The sequence below is a fragment of the Eupeodes corollae genome, chromosome 1 (genome assembly GCF_945859685.1).
Source record: "Eupeodes corollae chromosome 1, idEupCoro1.1, whole genome shotgun sequence".
Classification (NCBI taxonomy): domain Eukaryota; kingdom Metazoa; phylum Arthropoda; class Insecta; order Diptera; family Syrphidae; genus Eupeodes; species Eupeodes corollae.
The window spans coordinates 198,116,271-198,135,169 of NC_079147.1; the positions used below are offsets into that span (position 1 = coordinate 198,116,271).

At 31.4% G+C, this 18,899-nt stretch overlaps 1 protein-coding gene across 1 annotated transcript in view; it reads right to left on the bottom strand.

Moving 5' to 3' along the window:
* The window catches only part of LOC129940263 (alkaline ceramidase), a 31,738-nt gene that overhangs the window by 1,601 nt on the left and 11,238 nt on the right, over positions 1-18,899 (bottom strand). Inside the window, exons 2-3 of the mRNA XM_056048546.1 lie at positions 17,606-17,862; positions 16,926-17,063 (exon numbers count right to left, since the gene is read on the bottom strand). Of these exons, the coding sequence (XP_055904521.1) occupies positions 16,926-17,063; positions 17,606-17,862 (395 nt within the window). The remainder of the gene's footprint in view (positions 1-16,925; positions 17,064-17,605; positions 17,863-18,899) is intronic.

Sequence of the window (18,899 nt, forward strand, 5' to 3'; positions counted from 1 at the left end):
AATTTAATGTCTCTCTAAAAAGCTTTAAAAGTGTTCTTTTTTAGAAAGTTTTCTCAAACATCTTTTAATTTTAAACATTTATAAATTTACTCGAATTGTGTATGAATGTTGACAACGATTTCAATGTAAATTAAAATAACAGGACTCGAGAAACTTCAAGAGTAAAATCCAAAATGCTGGCTATTTACTTCGTCGATTTGTAAAACTCTCTTTTCAACCACACTTAAAATGCATAAACGTAATTAATTTCAATAATTTGAATGATAGCATCTAAAAACGTTTGTTCGCTATTATCAATCGTTTTGACTGTTCATAATTTTTTGAGTAACCTATTTGTTGTTTAAAAAGAAACGGAGAATAAACTTAAGAAATGTCAAAATGATTCGAATTAGAAAGTCCAATGGCTGCGTTCAATCTGGTAATGTTGGTTAGGGTATCCTGGATTGGTAAATTTTTAGATACCTTATTAAACAAATTTCAGCTGTTCACAAAAGGCAAACAAACATTTAGATTTTGAGGGCCAAAACGGAAGCGAGTCTAAATAATGTTATTCAGAATTCCGTTTTACCGATTGGCTAAGTGATGAGATATAGAATTTTTTTGTTTTGGCAATTTTCTGATCGTAAAATAGCTATCATTGAAATCAATCCGAAAACATTTTTGAATCAATATTTGACTGTGTTTCCCTTTGATTAAAAATAAAAATTATATAGTGATCAATCAGAAATCACAAAAAGAATTCTTTTGATAAAATAAAGCTTAATTCTTATTTTTCGTTAGAAATGTATTTTTTTTTTGTATTTTTAATTTTTCATTTTCAATTAATGTTTAGAAGTAAAACAAATTGTTCCACTGAGTTCTGTTCCAATTTCATACAGTTTAGATTTCTATCAGTACAAATTTTCGGTGAATTTCAATCAGGAAATTTTTCTCAATGACGGGCATTTTTAATGAGCGATATAAACGACTTGCCAAAAAAAATGCCAATGATTAGTTTCAATGATGAAAACTAATGTTAGCTATAATTGGCTTCTAAGGACAAATTTGTATGATACCTTATTTTCAAAGATATTTTGTTTAAAAAACTATGTACTTCAAAATACTGTAAATATGTAGGCTAAAAGAGAAGAATCTTGTTGACACTATAACTTACATCATTTTAAAATACAGAATTTTGTCCTACATACTTTTGACTATCTTTATTTTTTAATACGGAATGTTCACATACAGTATTTTTACCCTAACTAATATAAGACTCTTAAATCTTTCATAAGCGTAGAAAATTGATCCCTTGTGTTATTTATTCGGGGTTTGTCTCAAATGGAATGTTTTTAATTTATCTGTCTACGTATTTAGGACTATTATATACCCGGATATCCTTTCTTTCTGTGATCAAGCGAGGCCAAATTTAAGTGCCCAGCCACAGAATCCGTCGTATGCGTTGCGACAACGAATCCTTTGAAATTGACCTACGAAACGGAATAGTGTGACCCAATGTTGTTTGGCAGCTTGATCAAAATTCAATTCCTTGAACCCAGTGAATATTAAGGAAATTCAAAACATTGTATAGAACTGATAAAAGTTTTACTGTATTATTTGTTAGCGTTTGCTAAATTTATCAAAAATATTGGAAATATATTGATTTTAATTCGACGAATGAAACCTTTTCATTTTTACTTTTTTCATTTCAAAATTGAACTAAACAAACAAACCTTTCGAAACGTTCAGTGCTCAAATTAATGTAAGCAAAACAGCTGATGGCTGTTGACAAAACAAATATTTCATTTTGAAATAAATTTGGTCGTGGTAAGTACTTTTATTTATATAATTTTCTAACAAAATAAAAATTATTTCTTTTTGGTTTTTATTTACAGAATATTTTGCGGGAAAATTTGCCAACGTCGAGAATAAAAGCCCCTTTGACTATTTGCCTCACTGGCTGTTCTTTTATGATCCTCCAGAGCTTCAAACGTGAGGACTCGGAATTCACTATGGATACTGGCGTGACGACCCAAAATACTAAGAAGTCTTGCTCATAGCTCGTAATGGCGTTTCCAAGAGATGCATCTTTGAACTCGTCGCCACAAATATGTCCGATGCTTCCGCTTACTACCTGGAGAAAGACTTTCCGGTAACTCCGTTTAAGCACAAGGATTTGGAAGATATGAGAAAGGCGATTAGTTCATTTGTAGAGGAGAATAAGTATGAAAATTTGTGCCAAAATATTCCACAATGTGGGAATCGTTGTTCCAGTGAATAAAACCACAATTGTGGGCTATCGCAACTTGATGAACAGCCTGCCAACATCAAGAAGATCCTCAGTGCCTTGTACAAACCAGGCGAGTAATCAAAGGAACAAGCCAAAGAGCGATCTCTTTGGACGAGTGTGGTTTTGGTACGAATCTGAAACATTGAATTGACCTTTCTTGCTCCGGCCATAAGGACCTACACGAAATCGTTCAGAATCTTCTCAACCCCGCCTACGGACGGCCAAAATATATGGCGACTCTGAAGGTACATTTGGCCAACAGAAGCAATAGTCATAAGCTCAGTATTTTGGATTGAATTTGTTGTGAAAGAAGAAGAAAATGCTTTAAATAAAATTAATTTTTATTTTAAAAGTTTTGTTTTTTGTTGATTCTATAATATATTTTCTAGACAATTAGCTTCTCCTTAGTGAATTGTTTGGACCGGTTGAAGTGAACTAAGAGGATAGCTGCAGCCAAGCAAGCTTGAAGTTTATGTCGTGAGCCCATTCCACCCGGCTAGTGTTACGTTAAAATCAATTTGAATTGGTTATAATTAATTTTATTTTCACAAATAATTTGTGAAGAACGAAATTCAAAAATTTAAATAAATTTAAATGTTAAAAGAAATCGTGTAAATGTTTGGTGTAAACAATTTTCGGGTTTTCGAAAACATTTTGCCGAAAACCCGGTTTTGGATTTGGTGTGAAAAGGCTATAAACGTCGTTATCGTATAAAAGCAATCATAATACTTATAAGAATCATCTTCTGTTTATGCTCAATGCACGATGCTCAAAAAAAACATACACAATTTTGAGAGAAAGTAGATTGTTGAGTGCATTGATAAAACACCAAGAACCGAACAAACCTCATTAGAACGAGTTCGGAGCACAGCGATGCACCATGTTATCGAACATGCCTATTATTGACAACTAATACTTTTTGCGTTTAGTCCGATCTGTAATTAATCGAGCTGTCAGTTATATACGTTGCCGCAACACATGCGATGTATTATAATTATATGGGTTGGCTCCTTAAATACCACCATTTAAAAGCATGAAGATTATATTAGAACTTATTTCAATTTGACACTTAACTTCTGAGCTTCATAGAAAGGTGGAGTAGTGCTAAACTACTTTGAAAAAACTCTGCTTTAAGAAAAGAAAAAAAGTTCCTTAAAAGAACTCCCAAGATAACTTAAGATAAGAACCAAACTAAAGCATAAAGTCAAAGACTCACCTTCGACTAATTTGAATATAAAAACATCAGTATGAACTATGCACATATTTATTTTCTCATACCTGTAGTGCATTCCCCAAATTGCCTACTGATTCACCCTAAATAACATTTTTGTGTCAAATTTAAATCCAGGACATCATTTTTAATGTCATCAAATTGCTAACGAACCTCTTTCTTCAAGTTGGTAGATTTCTAACACTTCTGTGGCATAGTTTCAAAAATAAAGAGTCATGTATTTCGAACATGGAATAAACTTATGACAAATAAATCACTTTAAGTCCCAAATGCCAAACAATACTATAGCAACCTTGCACAACATGGCCTATATATTTGTTGGTATGTGAACAAAATTTCAAATGAATATTGTGTTCAAGAAAAAGAAGTCACGGATGATACGGTGACTTGGAAACCTAATTACCGACCTTTATTTAGTATACTCTTTTTTTGAACTGATGTTTTTAGTTCTGTATATCCTTTACTATGTCGTTATGTTTGTCTGTATAAATTTATTTCCTTCCGCTTCCAACCGGCCTTTCTGCTGTCTCTAGGGAATGACATTATTTCTCTTGGCAGGCAGGTGTATATTTTTTTGTTGGTATTAGATTTTGTATTTGAAATCGATATGATATTATACTACAAAATGTTGACATTATATACCAACAAAATCATTATTTGGACATGCATATAGGTATATACATATGTATGTACAGAGTCAAGACTGCCAGGATTCTTGAGCGTGTTAACTTATCTTGATGCTTAATAACAGAGCTCACGAAGTTGACATGAGGATATGTTTGGAAGTTATATATTACTATTTTCGTGTATGGCACCACAAAATTAAGACATGATGAATGTGTTTAATTGCTGGAATTATATATTTAATTAATTTAATTGAAATTCTTAATTAGGGATAAGCATTTGCGAAAAAAAGGAAATACCGGCCAAGTACTATTTCATAATAATAGATTATATTTTCAATTAAGTTAGGAGTTAATGCGGTCTCACAGGATAACAGGACATCACCAATTAGTCTTCTGAACGCAGTGGCACTTTATTGACTTTTTAATTCTTAAATTAATAATTTGTGCCTATATTTATTTTAATGTCTGCCAATATTTATTAAGCTCTAGTTAATTTGTATGAAATTGTACGATATCAAAAATAACGTTTATAAAAGTGTATTTTTTTGGGAGATGTGTTTCAGCTCCTTCTAACTCTACCAAGTGACGTTACCTTTTCGAAGCGTATGTCCAATCCATTGCCACTTAAGCTTTCGTATTATAGAGTCTATAGGTTCCTGTCCTTTTAAGAAGGACCCTATTTGATATACGGCTTGTCCAGAAAACCCTTAGGATGTTGCGAAGACATCTATTCAAGAAGGTTTGCAGCTTTCTTTTAATTGCTGAAGTAACCCTCCAAGTGTTGCACCCATAAAGAAGCACAGATTCGACATTTGTGCGATACAGTCGTAGGTTTGTTCTTAAGCTGATAGAGTTATTCCTTCAAATTTTCGACAATATACTGCAGATGACGTCTTGTTCGGTTCAGCCTTCAATGGAACGACACTTCCAAGGTATTGAAAGCTCTCCGCTTTTTCTACCGGTTGGGAGGAAATATTTATTTGAGAAGATGATCGCTTTCAGAAGGTGATCATTTTTGTTTTGCAGGGATTAATTTTCTTGCCCACAACTTTTGCTTTTCTCTCCACACTTGTTGTCATTTTATGGAGAACCTTCATCCTAAAAAAGTGTAAGTTAACATAACCCGCGTAATCAAAGTGCTTTAAATAGGATGTCAAAGTCCATTGTATCCCTCCGCTACCTGACAAAGCTGCTCGCAGTACATCGCTTATCATCAACAAAAACAATATTGGTGACAGCCCTGTCTGACTCCGCTATGAATTCAAAATCATCTGACAACCTACCATCATGCAAAAAAAAAGATGATTTTTTAAAATGACACGAATTTTTCTGTATTGGACAAATAATCTTTGTATTCTATTGAGCACGAACTTAAGGGGCTATGAATACCTTTATAATTATTAAACACAATACGAGAAATTAGGATTGGAGTACAGGATTAGAAAAAAAGCAATGAATGGGAAATACTGAATCTTGTAAAGCGTTCCGCATTCGTGTAGTGTGGTTAACGAAAGAATCCTTATACTTAACAGTATATCCGAAATTGGACTCAAGTTGAGTTGTTTGTTTCTAAAAATATTGATACAAAAATTATAGATATAAGGATTTGTGGCCTCTTTTCTCAATTCTATCTAAAAGACTCAAGTACATTATTGGGGCACCGGCCCAAATATAAGAATAATACTTGAGTCTTGAACAAACAAAAACTTTGTAAGTTATAGTCAGATCAGATGGGGTAAAAATCTTCTTGCAACGTCTGAGGAAACCCAAACACTAAGCAGCGTTTTTGGCGATGTCAATTATGTGGGGGCATTCACTACGCTAGTGGCTACGTAGTCAAAGGATTCTGATTGGCGCTTAATACAACTACAAAAGAAGTTAAAAATTCCCCTACGACATAGTGGACAAATTTTGGGTACAAAGATAGAGCACACTGGTTTTAACGTTTCACAATCATCTGCTCGGTAGGAACACAAGAATTCAAAATGAAATCAATCTTTCAGTATTTAAATACAAATATAAATCAATCATATTATATCTTCTATTTTGTTTTATTGAATTTAAAAAAAAAAAACTAATTATTTAAAGTTCTGGAAACACAATTTTTTTTTTGCTTGTAGTGCAATTTTGCATTCACAAATCTAGTTGAATTTTGAGTATGTGATCACTAGCTTTGTGAATGCGGCATGTTCCTCCATATAAAAGATGGTTTGCGATGCACATACCTAAACTTGAAAGCTGTTCAGTTTCGACAAAAGAAGAACCACCCATGAATAGTAGCATTAGGGGAGGGATACACTTTTGCGACAGTAGACAGCATCATGTTTTCGAAGCATTCAATTTAACACAGTTTTTCATTCTCCATTGGATAATGCTGTCAAGATCAGAATTTAATGAGCTTATCATAGGCTGCCGTTGAAAAACAAGGAAAAGTGGCGGAGACAAAACGGACCCCAAGGGCACACAATCGTTTATTTTGTGGATATCAGATTTGAATCCAATTCTTAAGGTAATCTCTAACCCATCGAGTTAGATATTCATCAATACTAAATGCACTCTATCAAATGCAATAATCTTACTTTATCCAAAACGATGTAAAGATTTGTTCCACTGCTCGGTGAGATAAACTATGAGATCACCAGTTGAAGCTTTCGTTCTCCAAGATATATTTAAAGCTGAAAATTAATCAGCGTTTCCATGACCTTAGAATGAAGGAAACACAAGTGCAATTAGGCGACAGTAACGACAGCAGATTTTCTTAACGACTTCTTTAGGGACAGCCTGGACAAGTTCTGTTTTAAATCCACTCAGAAAGATACATGTAGAACAGGACAGATGGCAGAACTTACGCAATGGCTTTGCCAGTGTTGAAGAATACCGCTTCAGAACAATAGCGGGAATACTATTCGAAAACTGTGGTGCATCTTTCTAGTTTGATCAAATTTATTTCCGTTTTCCTCAGTGGGTTTGGCTTTGTAGGCCCAGAAACTTTCATCTTTAATCCTAATAATTTCTTTATACAGCTCAAATGAAACACTGAGTTCTGTTTGGGATTGATAAATTTTACCATAATCGGAAAGAAGAAGAATTAAGTTTGTAATCATATTTCCGCTGGAATTAACATCAATATCGAGGAAGCATAGTAAACAGTTATATTCTCTGGGGTTCTCATATTGCCAAACGGTTATAATAAACACAAAATATTTCTGACATTCTAGAGGTTCAATTTTAGATGAATTTTTCATTTGTGGACGTATTTCCAATTACACTTCGAATGTTGTCCTCTAAGTGGTCAATCGTTTTGGGCTTATTTGATTTGTCCATATTACGATACGATCTTGGATGCCAATTCACTGGTCTGTAATGTAAAACTGTGCAGCTGTACCAAAAATTTCCTTAAATAAATCAATTTTGAAACGGGCTGTGTGACGAGTTGCTCCGTTTGTTGAAACCACAGCTTCTCTATATCTTGGTGATATCAAAAGCCGAAGGCGGTCACCATTACCTGTACCGCTCTGGCCAGCGTCCGTCTTTTTTAAAGAAGTAGATACCAATGTTCTTAGCACATAAAGCACACCAAACAGTCACTTTTTGTGGATGTAACTGTGTCTTAACATACACTTGAGGATTTTCATCAACATGATTTTTAAAATAAAATAGCATAACTTAAGAAAGCGTTGTCATTCTATTCATGTTGAAACGCCAAATCAAAACAAAGATCAATCACTTGACAGCTAACAAAATGGCCGCCACAGTTAAAATAGTGTTGCCAACTTAAAGTTCTATACTTCTTAGAAACACCCGTTTTTCCTTTTTTTAAACTAGGTATTTCTTTATTAAATTAAATTGTTATTAATTGATATACAAAACTTGATTAAAAGAATTAAGTTATTAAGTTTATCGTAGTCATTATTACGAAATTTGTATAACGATTATTATCGCAAAAGTTTCCAATCCAAAATAGGTGGATACCTTGTGAAATTTTAAAATCAGTTTGTGATTAATTATCTTATCTATTAACTTTATTAATCTAATGGATATAGAACAAAAGTGTATTCGTAAATTTGCAACAAGATGAAATATGTAAACAAATAAAATTTACTAATTTCTTACTTAGCGTCTAATCAAACAACTTCACTTAGCTCTCGTATAGCTTTCTTATAAATATTTGTTCGATATATTGTAAAACGTTCAACATCTGGATATTAATTAACACAACTACTTCACAATTCACAACCCATGTACTTTTGAGTTCAATGAAATTGAAAAATTGGCCTTGATCATGAATTATTGATTTAATATCAAAACGTTATAACAAGATGACCTTTGATATACATTGTTTGGATTCGTAAATGATCATTTATTATAGTTGATATTTTAATGTGTGCAAGGTGCAATTAAAGTTAATTTAGTTACATCAAATATTTTTAATTTAATTGAAATATATAATTATAAACTAAGTAATAAATGCATTTATGTGAGAAGTTCGTAAATGGAGAAACCATTGAGTGCATATGAAGTTGTTTTAAATTTATTTTCCAAATGCGGTGACAGCTATAAGTTGTGTAGAAAATTTTTGATTTCGTAGTTTATAACAAATATCAATTCCCTTAACTGAATTTTCAAAGGTAACCCAAAAGGAAGCTGCACGCTGTCAAAAATTGTACGTTATTATATTATAACTTTTTTGCCCAGTTATTAAATGCAATTATAGACATCTGTCAAAAAGTGTTATAATATTGGTCTCTTTGGTTTATTTTCTTGACGTTTGTCTTATAATGATTTGATTTGAGGTATCAAAGCGTATTTAGTACCCTTTTTATCCAAAGACAAAGTGCGAGCTTTACAAAAGGAAGTCAAGGTTCAAACGCAGGTGTCGTTGAAAATTGGTTTTGAATACTGCAATGACAGGGAAAGGCTTAAAAACTAATCGCTTTACTTGAATCGTCTATAGAGTAGGACTCGATGACTTTTTATGAGGTATTTATAGAGACACGAATTATAAATGTGTGTTTGAATATCTTGAAAATGATTGTAACTGGTTATTTTACTAAAGCAAAATCCATGTAAATAATGGTATGTAAATATTTAAGGTACTTTTAACTAGCTTTCTATAAGGCTATTATATCAAAAGTTCTTATTTCTTACTTTGAGGACCAAAAGAGAGGGAACTTCGTTTAATAACTCATTTGACTGAAATGATCAAGTGGAAACTCTGTTTTCAATAAAATAACTGAAAGCAATACCGAACTTTACAAAACAAACTATTACCTGGTGTGAAATAGAAAAACTAAGTAAAGTCAAGTCAAAGATCCCTGCGAAATGCAGGATTTCACTTTGTTGTTTTATCGTAAATGAAAAGATGATATGATACACGGTTATTATTGTTGTCATACACGTAATGCTGCTAGATTTGTGAAAATTTACATGGATCAATAATTCTTGACATACTTAAATAATGTCAAATATAAATTTATTGAAAGCCAAGAGCCAAGAAAATGATTGATTAATCGTTACTACTGATGATGATTTTTTAAGTAATTTCACACATTAAAAACGAAACCAAACAAAAAAAAAACAAATTAATTTATACTTTTAAACTCAGAGTGTATGACCTTTGTATATTAAGTATTCAATAAAACAAGTATTTTAGCAGAATTAAGTATACGTACATAAACTTCTTTTCTTGATTCTTTGTAAATAATGTATTATTAAGCTTAATGGCGTTGAATTTTTTGTTACGTCTTTTTCAAAATTAAAGTCAACTTAACAATGTGTCACTTTATTGCCTGCACATCATAAAACTTCAACCTTCAACTTCATTTTAGATATTTATTTTTATTACCTGGTTTTATTTGTCACGAGACATGAACCTGTGTGGATCATGATAGTCATGATTAAAAATTAAAAAAGAGGCTGGGATGCGACCCACACTGATAACTTCCCATCCCGTCTGTCGATCAATTTTTACCAAATTTGCGTACTATTTTTTGTAGATTTTATTTTTTATGAAAAAACGGACTGTTGGATTTTTATATAAAAATTACTGAATATGGAAAACAATATTTTCTGTGAAATACAATAAGTTTCAAGCCAATATTTTTAAGTTTTGAAAAGCTATTTGAGTCGAAAGTAAATTTTTAATAAGTTTTAGTATTGTTTTTTTTTTAGAGTTTTATTTTTTGTAAAAAAACTGTCAATTCGATTTTTTTTCAAACTTTAACTGAATGTTGACAACAAGATGTTTTGAAAGATAAAAGTAAATTAAAGCCAATATCTCAAAGTTTTGAAAAGATATTTGAGTCGAAAATCAATTTTTACCCACTTTTATACATTTTTTTTTTAGGTTTTTATTTTTTGTAAAAAAACTGTCAATTCGATTTTTTTCAAACTTTAACCGAATGTTGACAATAAGATGTTTTGAAAGATAAAAGTAAATTAAAGCCAATATCTCGAAGTTTTGAAAAGATATTTGAGTCGAAAATCAATTTTTACCAACTTTTATAAATTTTTTTTTAGGTTTTTATTTTTTGTAAAAAAAACTATCAATTCGATTTTTTTCAAACTTTAAACGAATGTTAACAACAAGATGTTTCGAAAGATAAAAGTAAATTAAAGCCAATATCTCAAAGTTTTGAAAAGATATTTGAGTCGAAAATCAATTTTTACCCACTTTTATACATTTTTTTTTTAGGTTTTTATTTTTTGTAAAAAAACTGTCAAATCGATTTTTTTCAAACTTTAACTGAATGTTGACAACAAGATTTTTTGAAAGAAAAAAGTAAATTAAAGTCAATATTTCAAAGTTTTGAAAAGATATTTGAGTCGAAAATCAATTTTTACCAACTTTTATAAATTTTTTTTTAGGTTTTTATTTTTTGTAAAAAAACTGTCAATTCGATTTTTCTTAACATTCTTCAAAATGTTGAAAACAATATTTCTTATAAGATAAAATATGTTTGAAGCCTAAATTTCAAGTTTTTGAAAAGATATTTGAATCGATATTCAATTTTTACCAACTTTGAGTAATGTTTTTTTTTAGATTTTTATTTTTTATAAAAAAAACTGTTAATTAGATTTTTCTCAAAATTTTATCAGATGTCAAAAACATTATTCTTCGTTGCACAAAATTGTTTTAGAGATGAAATTATATTTCAGTCGTAAAATTTTGGAGGTGACAAATTTTTTTTTCAGTTTTATTGATTTTTAAAAAAAACCGTTATATTGATTTTTTTCAAAAAATATACCTATTTGGTATCATGTTACAATATATTATATAAAATTTAATTCAATCCCTAGCGTTTTTGGTTTGTAAGATATTTAGGGTTAACCAAAATTTTCACATTTTTTTCAAACTGCTATAGTAAAAAAACCACCTACGCAATATTCTTGGGAGTCCTTTCTGCATCTTTCTGCCTTATTATCTGTATAACAAAATTTATTTGAAGTCGATATCTCTTCTGGTTCTTGAGCTATGGACGACGAAAAAAACGTCGCGAACGTACGGACGTACGGACGTACAAACGTACGTACACACGCACGCACAGACATCTTTCTAAAAATCTTTTATTTCGACTCTAGGGACCTTGAAACGTCGAGAAATGTCAAAATTTTCAATTTGACAAATCGGACCCATTACAATAACTTCCTATGGGAAGTTAATTAATTTGATTTAATTGATATAAAAGGAGATATCTCTGAGTGCAGCAGGGGTATAAAGTTTTTGAGTTAAAAAAAAAAAACTTTTTTTCCCCTTTCCTACAAGACGGTATATATCTCCATACGCGAAAACCACAATCGGCAAAAATGAATATGGTTTGAGACCAAGCAAGTTAATAACTGATCAGATTTTCACCCTTAGGTACATATGTGATACGATCTATGTATAGTCTTTAAAGCTGCCTCTATGTCAGAATAGCCAGGGTAGAATTTTATAAAGCCATTAAGAAATTCGATATTCCAAATAAATTGATAAAACAAGACTAGGATGACCATGACCATTCCAATAAGAACTTTAAACAACTTGGCTGGCCTGTCTACTCTTTGAACTGGATCTTGAGAAAGCAATTCGAGATTCTGAAATATCCATTAAAGGAGAGATGATCGTCAACAAGTCTACAAAACTACTGGTTAAATGGCTTACGTAGATGACATTGACATATTTGGTAGAAGCCAACAATATGTACATAACTTATTTATCCAGATGAAGCGAGAGGTAAGAATCGAGTGACTGCACATGCATAAATGAAGGAAAAAACAAAACACACGATTGTGGCTTCGTCTATGTCAACCCAACAGCAATCAAGGTAGGTAGGTGAACACGGATTCTAAATGGTCTAATTTTACCTACTTTTTAGTTGGTGAAATCTATGTAGAAGAATTAAGGCTTAAGGCCAACAGAACTTACTAAAGTTTATTAAGACTCCTTAAATCCAAAAAAATTCACCATAAATTCCAAACTCCAGTTGTGTAAGACTATAGTTCTATCAATACTCACTTACGACGTTGAGACGTGGGTGCTCAGTGATATTACACCTTTTATCGATAGAAAAGTCTTACTGTAAATAAATGCCATCATTTGTGAGGAAGGAAAATTCTGGATGAGGTATAACAATAAGTTATACGGATTGTATCTTGAAACGGAAAAAGCCACAAGGTAAGGCTTGGTAGAATCCGGTGACCTGGGTATGACAGCTGGGAAGGCTAAGCGTAGACCAGGGTCCTATTTCATAACTATTGACAATTGCGATAGGTAACAATTTAGTAAATGACAACTTGATAATTGTCAAAAACTGCTTCAAAAATAATTTGACTATTTTGTAAAATTGTGGGAGAATACCCGACGGTTGTCAATTTTTCGTTTCATAAATAAATTGTCATGACAATGAATTATCAAGTCCTTTTTTACAATTTTCAGGAATTTTTCTACAATTTTGTCAGTTTTTAATGGCCAATGGCGAAAGCAATTGACATCCCTGCTAAACTAGTATGTTTGTGCAGGATGACCATGGAGATTTCACGCTGCTCCATAAAGGTTGGAAACAACTTAACAGAACCTTTCGATGTCAAAAAAGGTTTTAGACAAGGTGATGCGCTGTCATTTGATTTTTTTACCATCGTGCTTGAAAGAATAGTGAAGAACTCACACGTCAACACTAGAAGCACTATCTTTCAAAAGTATGTCAAATTACTGGCTTATGCTGATGACATTGACATAATCGAAAGAACTCAGCGTGATGTCAATGGGGCTTATGTGAGTATTGAGGGAGAGGCGGCAAAAATGGGTTTAACGGTTAATGAGGGCAAAACAAAGTACATGCTGTCGTCAAGAAAGGATACACAACAGCGACGTCTTGGTAAAAATGTCACCATCGACAGACGTAACTTTGAGGTAGTCAAGGACTTCGTCTAGCACCTTGGGTCGCTTCGAGAGAAAAGTTCTTCGTGTGATCTACGGTCCCATATGCATCGAAAGGGGGTGGAGGAGAAGATAGAACGACGAGCTGTACGGGCTGTACAGCGACGTAGACTTAGCCAGAAGGGTAAAAGTCCAACGACTAATATGGCTGAGTCACACAGAGCGCAATCCACACCCACAGGACAGCGCAGTAGAGGAAGACCGCGTATCAGGTGGCGCACACAAGTGGAAGGTGACCTCACCCAACTTGGAGCGCGAAACTAGAGACATCTAGCTAGGGACCGAGTTAGATGGAGAAGTTTGTTGGATGAGGCCTTAGTTAACACAGGACTGTAGCGCCATCTTAAGTAAGTAAGTAATGGCGGTAGCAAGCGACAAGAAACATTAAAAAAAAAAATATTTTAAAAATGTTGTTCTATTTAGAACGCTAAATTTGTGTTATGTTTTATGCACTTCACTTTTTAATAATAAAACAGTATTTTAAAATCTATGACAATTTTAAATAGGAAAAGTGACAGAGTTTTGTTACTCCAACATCGAAAATTGAAACAAAATGCAAAGTTTTTGTTCCATATTTAATTTTTTTTCGATCATAACACATGTCAATATTATTTCAATGAAATTGTCACGACAAATTTGTCAGTAAATTTAGTTAAAAATGACAGTGACAAAATTTTCAAGACAGATGCGTCAGTATAATATGAAAATATGTTGGAAAATCAATTAATAGTATAGTAGGATTTTACATGAATTACAAAAAGTTAAGTAGATTTTTGCTACTGTTGGCTTTTGACATTTGTACGAATCTCGAATGGATCTTATGTGATTTATTGGTACGATTGATATTGCATTTGTACCTGAATGGATGTGTTCGTTGAGTAGTAATGCATTTTCCATTGGCGACAAAAATCAATGTTCTACTGTTGATATTATTTAGTTTTGTTAATGAAAATGGACCAACAAGGCTTATTTTGCAAGACAAATCATAGAAAAGATAATTAGGGTTTTGAAAGGTTCATCTCAGTTTATATTAAATACAAACCCCCTTCTTGAAGTTTTTATTTTATTTCAAAGCTGCAACTGTTAAATGAACTTTTTTTTATAGAATCTCAATTTCCAGAAGTTTTCTTACCATTTCTTCTTGAAAATTGTCCATTTCATTAGTTTTAGATAATTTTTTTTTTGCTTTCATTCTATCTGTATGCTTTTTTTTGTATTATTATTCTGAAAGATCTTCTTTCAGTTGTACCAATTTTTAAATACAAAAATCTGGCTACTGCCGATGAGTTTTCTTGGGAATTTTTTACTATACTATTTATAGAATGCCAAAAAAACACGGGTGATGACAAAATCATCATGACAAATTTGTCATTCTATTTTTCTGATAAACTTGTCATTTGTCAATATTTTAATGAAATACAGATTTGTCAGAAAGTGTGACAGATTTGTAGAATTATCACCTTTCGATTCTTAAACTATATGGCTGATTATTTAGGATACATTGTTTAGTTCATCAATTTTTCACTCCGTACATCCGTACGTACGCAACGTGTTTTTCTTTGTCCAGCTCAAGAACTAGACGAGATATCGACTTCAAACAAATTTTGTTATACAGATAATAATATAGAAAGATGCTCTCAAGAAAATTGCGTCAATTGCTTTTTAACCATAGCAGTTTAAAAAAGGTGATAATTTTGTTTAACTCTAAATACCTCACGAACCAATCACGCTAGACACTAGAGTTAAATTGTATATTATATATTGTAACGTGATACCAAAAAAGTTTATTTTTTTTTTTAAATCTAACTAACTTTTTTATAAATCAAAAATACTGAAAAAAAAATTGTCACCTCGAAAATTTTTCGAATAAAAATGATTCAACATCCAAAACAATTTTGTCCAACGAAAAATAACGTTTTTAACTTGTGGTAAAATTTTGAGAAAAATATATAAAAATAAATAATAAAATCCTAAACAAAAAAATGAATAAAAGTTGGTGAAAATTGATTTTCGACCCAAATATCTTTTCAAAAACTTGAGATTATGGCTTTGAACTATTTTTAACTTTTAAAAAACATTATTGTCAACATTCGGTCAAATTTTGATAAAAATCAAATGGACAGTTTTTTTACAAAAAATAAAAACCTAACAAAAAAAAAAAACAATACTAAAACTTGGTAAAAATTTACTTTCGACTCAAATAGCTATTCAAAAATTAAAAATATTGTCTCCAAACTTTTTTTTATTTCACAGAAAATATTGTTTTCGATTTTTTGAAATCTCTTAAATTAATTTCATTAATCCAATTTGTAACAATTTAAGAAATGCTACTTAAATTGCTAAAAATTTGTTTTCGACCAAGAATCTATTTTACAAAACTAGATTTTTAACCTAAACTATTTCTTGATATGAAAAAACTTATAATAATAGTAATTTTAAAATTTTAAATAATAATTCAACTGACAACTTTTTTAACCCAACACGAAAACCTAAAAACTTTTCAGCAAGACAAATCGACAGACGGGATGGAAAGTTATCAGTGTGCGTCGAATTCCAGCCTCTTTTTTTCATGTAGCGCCTTAATGATTTTAAATTCCAACAATGGCTACAATGACACTTCAAGATGTTGTTTTTTTGACATAACAACAAAAGTTTACAATAATTTGAAAAGCAACAGACCCTTGAACATATTTCAAAAACTATCATTTTCCTCTAAACTAAATTACCGGCCCGATTATGTCGAGTTGAAATTTTGACACTTACGTTTCAAGGTCCTAGATACAAGCTTTTTAGAAAGATATTTGTGAGTGCGTGTGTACGTTCGTTAGTTCGGAGATCTTTTTTCCTCTGCCATATCTCAAGAACCAGCACAAATATAGAATTCAAATAAATTTGAACAATATGACATCAAAAATAATTGTATGCATTAATGAATAGCGTTTTTGACATCCGGTAAAATTTTAAGAAAGAACAGTATTTTTTTACAAAAAAATAAAAACCTACACAAATTATACTTAAAGTTGGTCAAATTGTTTTTAAATCGAATATTTTGGCAGCAATTAAAGATATATTGTCTTTGAACTAATTTTATCTCGAACAATATTGTTCTTAATACCTTTAATCCCTATATAATTTTTGTTTTCTTTGTTCTAGCAACAATATAGTCATACAAAATTCAAATAAGGGATGCCATGTAATTTGTTATTATAATTAAGCTGCTAAAGTGACATTGCCATCAACACTATCTGTCTATTCATATATTACACTTATTTCCCTTTGCTTAGTTCTCAATTTCAAAACAAACAATAAATTTAAACTAAACCTAATCGTACAAATCTTATATTTTTGTTTTGTTATCTTAATTACAAATACTATACTCACCGTTGTAATTCGCTATATAACATGACCATTGTAGGCACCGATAAGGCCATCAGCACAAAGGCATTAATGAATGGTTTCCACAATGACAGACCAGTCGCCAGAAGGGCTGAGTAGAACATAAATTTGCTGAATGTTTTTCTAAAGTAACAAAAAAAACAACAAAAGAAAGATAAGTTAGGGAAGACCAAATGAAAAACAAAAACAAAGGAAAGTGAATTGAAATTTGTTTACATTTTTATTGTTGTTACGTGTTGAAATGATTAAATTTATCACACGAATGAAAGATAAAATTTAGAACAAAAGAGAACACGTTTGTATTTTGTAGTAATTTTCTCAAACAAGAAGAACAACAACTGTGATTAAGAAATTGACAGCTATACAATATTAAATCATTTAAGCGGCAATTTCCTTTAGATAGCTTGTGATATAGATCTAAACATTATTAATTGTCTTTGCCAATTTAAGCTTTAGTAAAAGATTGTAGTTAAACACCGCCTTTTTAGTGGAGCAAGTTCTACAACAAATTGAGAAAATGCTGCGAAAATCATTAAAGCTATTTATTTTTATGACTTTTGAATGTCTAAGAAGTTAAAAACTTTATAGTCAGAAGTTCCACTATTCAATTAACCTTCTTATTGTTGAGGTACCAATTTTTCTTGTATATAGATAAAAAGACTTACCTGTCATTGTGACAGAATCTCGGATAATGACGTTTTGGGAAGAACAAGGAATATGCTGCCATAAAAACCCAAAGAATTGCCAACTCATCTAGAAGTTGTCCAATTAGACTAAGGGTTGCATGAAAGTACATAGAACTTAAGCCGACAACAATTAGAAGAACCCATAATATGTGTATTCCAGGCGTTACAAATCTTCCATATTCTTTGAATAGATAAATTAAAACGGGCGGGAACAACAAGAATAAGAAATTGCTTATCTGAAACGAAAAAGAAAAAAAAACACATAAATACAAATAATACAAACAAAGGTAAGTACATATATATGTACATTATACATATGTAAAAGTAGAATTAAAAATTAATGTAAATATATACGTAAAGTCATGCAATTATTTACTTAGCCAAAGTTGTAGACAGAAGAAATAACAATTTAAAGAGGGTATTAAGGGTAAAAGAGCTTACGTCGATGTCGTTGTCACGTCGTCGTCGGTTTAGTCGTGTTTTTGTTGTTGTGTCAATTACCGGATATACACGACTGTAGAAAAATGAGAATTTAGCAATGGAGACGAAAGACTGTTGCAGTTTTATTTTATTTTTTATTTTACCTGTTTTTTAATTGGTTTTAAAGTAAGTTTTTATGATTAAACAATATTCTGTATATACATAGAAGAAAAAAGAATTAAAGCAGAAACGAACCTAGCTCTACCTAGATCTCGAAGATCAGAAAACTTAAATGCGATGGAAAATTCCTTGTGGCTGAAACACAAACACGCTTTAGCTTCGGCTTCGTCTGAGTTACGATGGGCCGGCTTCGAGGTTGCTTTGAATGACATTTCTAAAATGACACTTCTGTCATTAACAGCTGTTATTTTTTCTCAAAAGTTTGTTTTGATTTTTCGTGCATTAAGAAATATGAATTTTGAAATCGAAAAAAATAAATTTTTCGCGGAAGTAACTACCAAGCCTATCAGCTATGTTCAGCTCATGGAGCAACAAGCAAACTGAGAGACGTGTCCGTGGTTCCAGGAGCTCAATCTATGGGGATTTCTTGGACTTGACTATGTTTCTCTTCGATTAGAAATGAACATTATATACTGATCGATCGAAAATCACCCAAAGAATTTTGTTTGGGTAAAAAATTTAAGTGCGCATTTGTTTTTCTCTAAAAATGATTTTTTTTCCGACGGAAATTTATTTTTCTGAACAGCTGATACTTTTATGTTCAAAAGTGAAACAAATCGTTCCACTGATTTGTGTTCCAATTTCACACAATTCCAATGTCAGATTTCTGTCA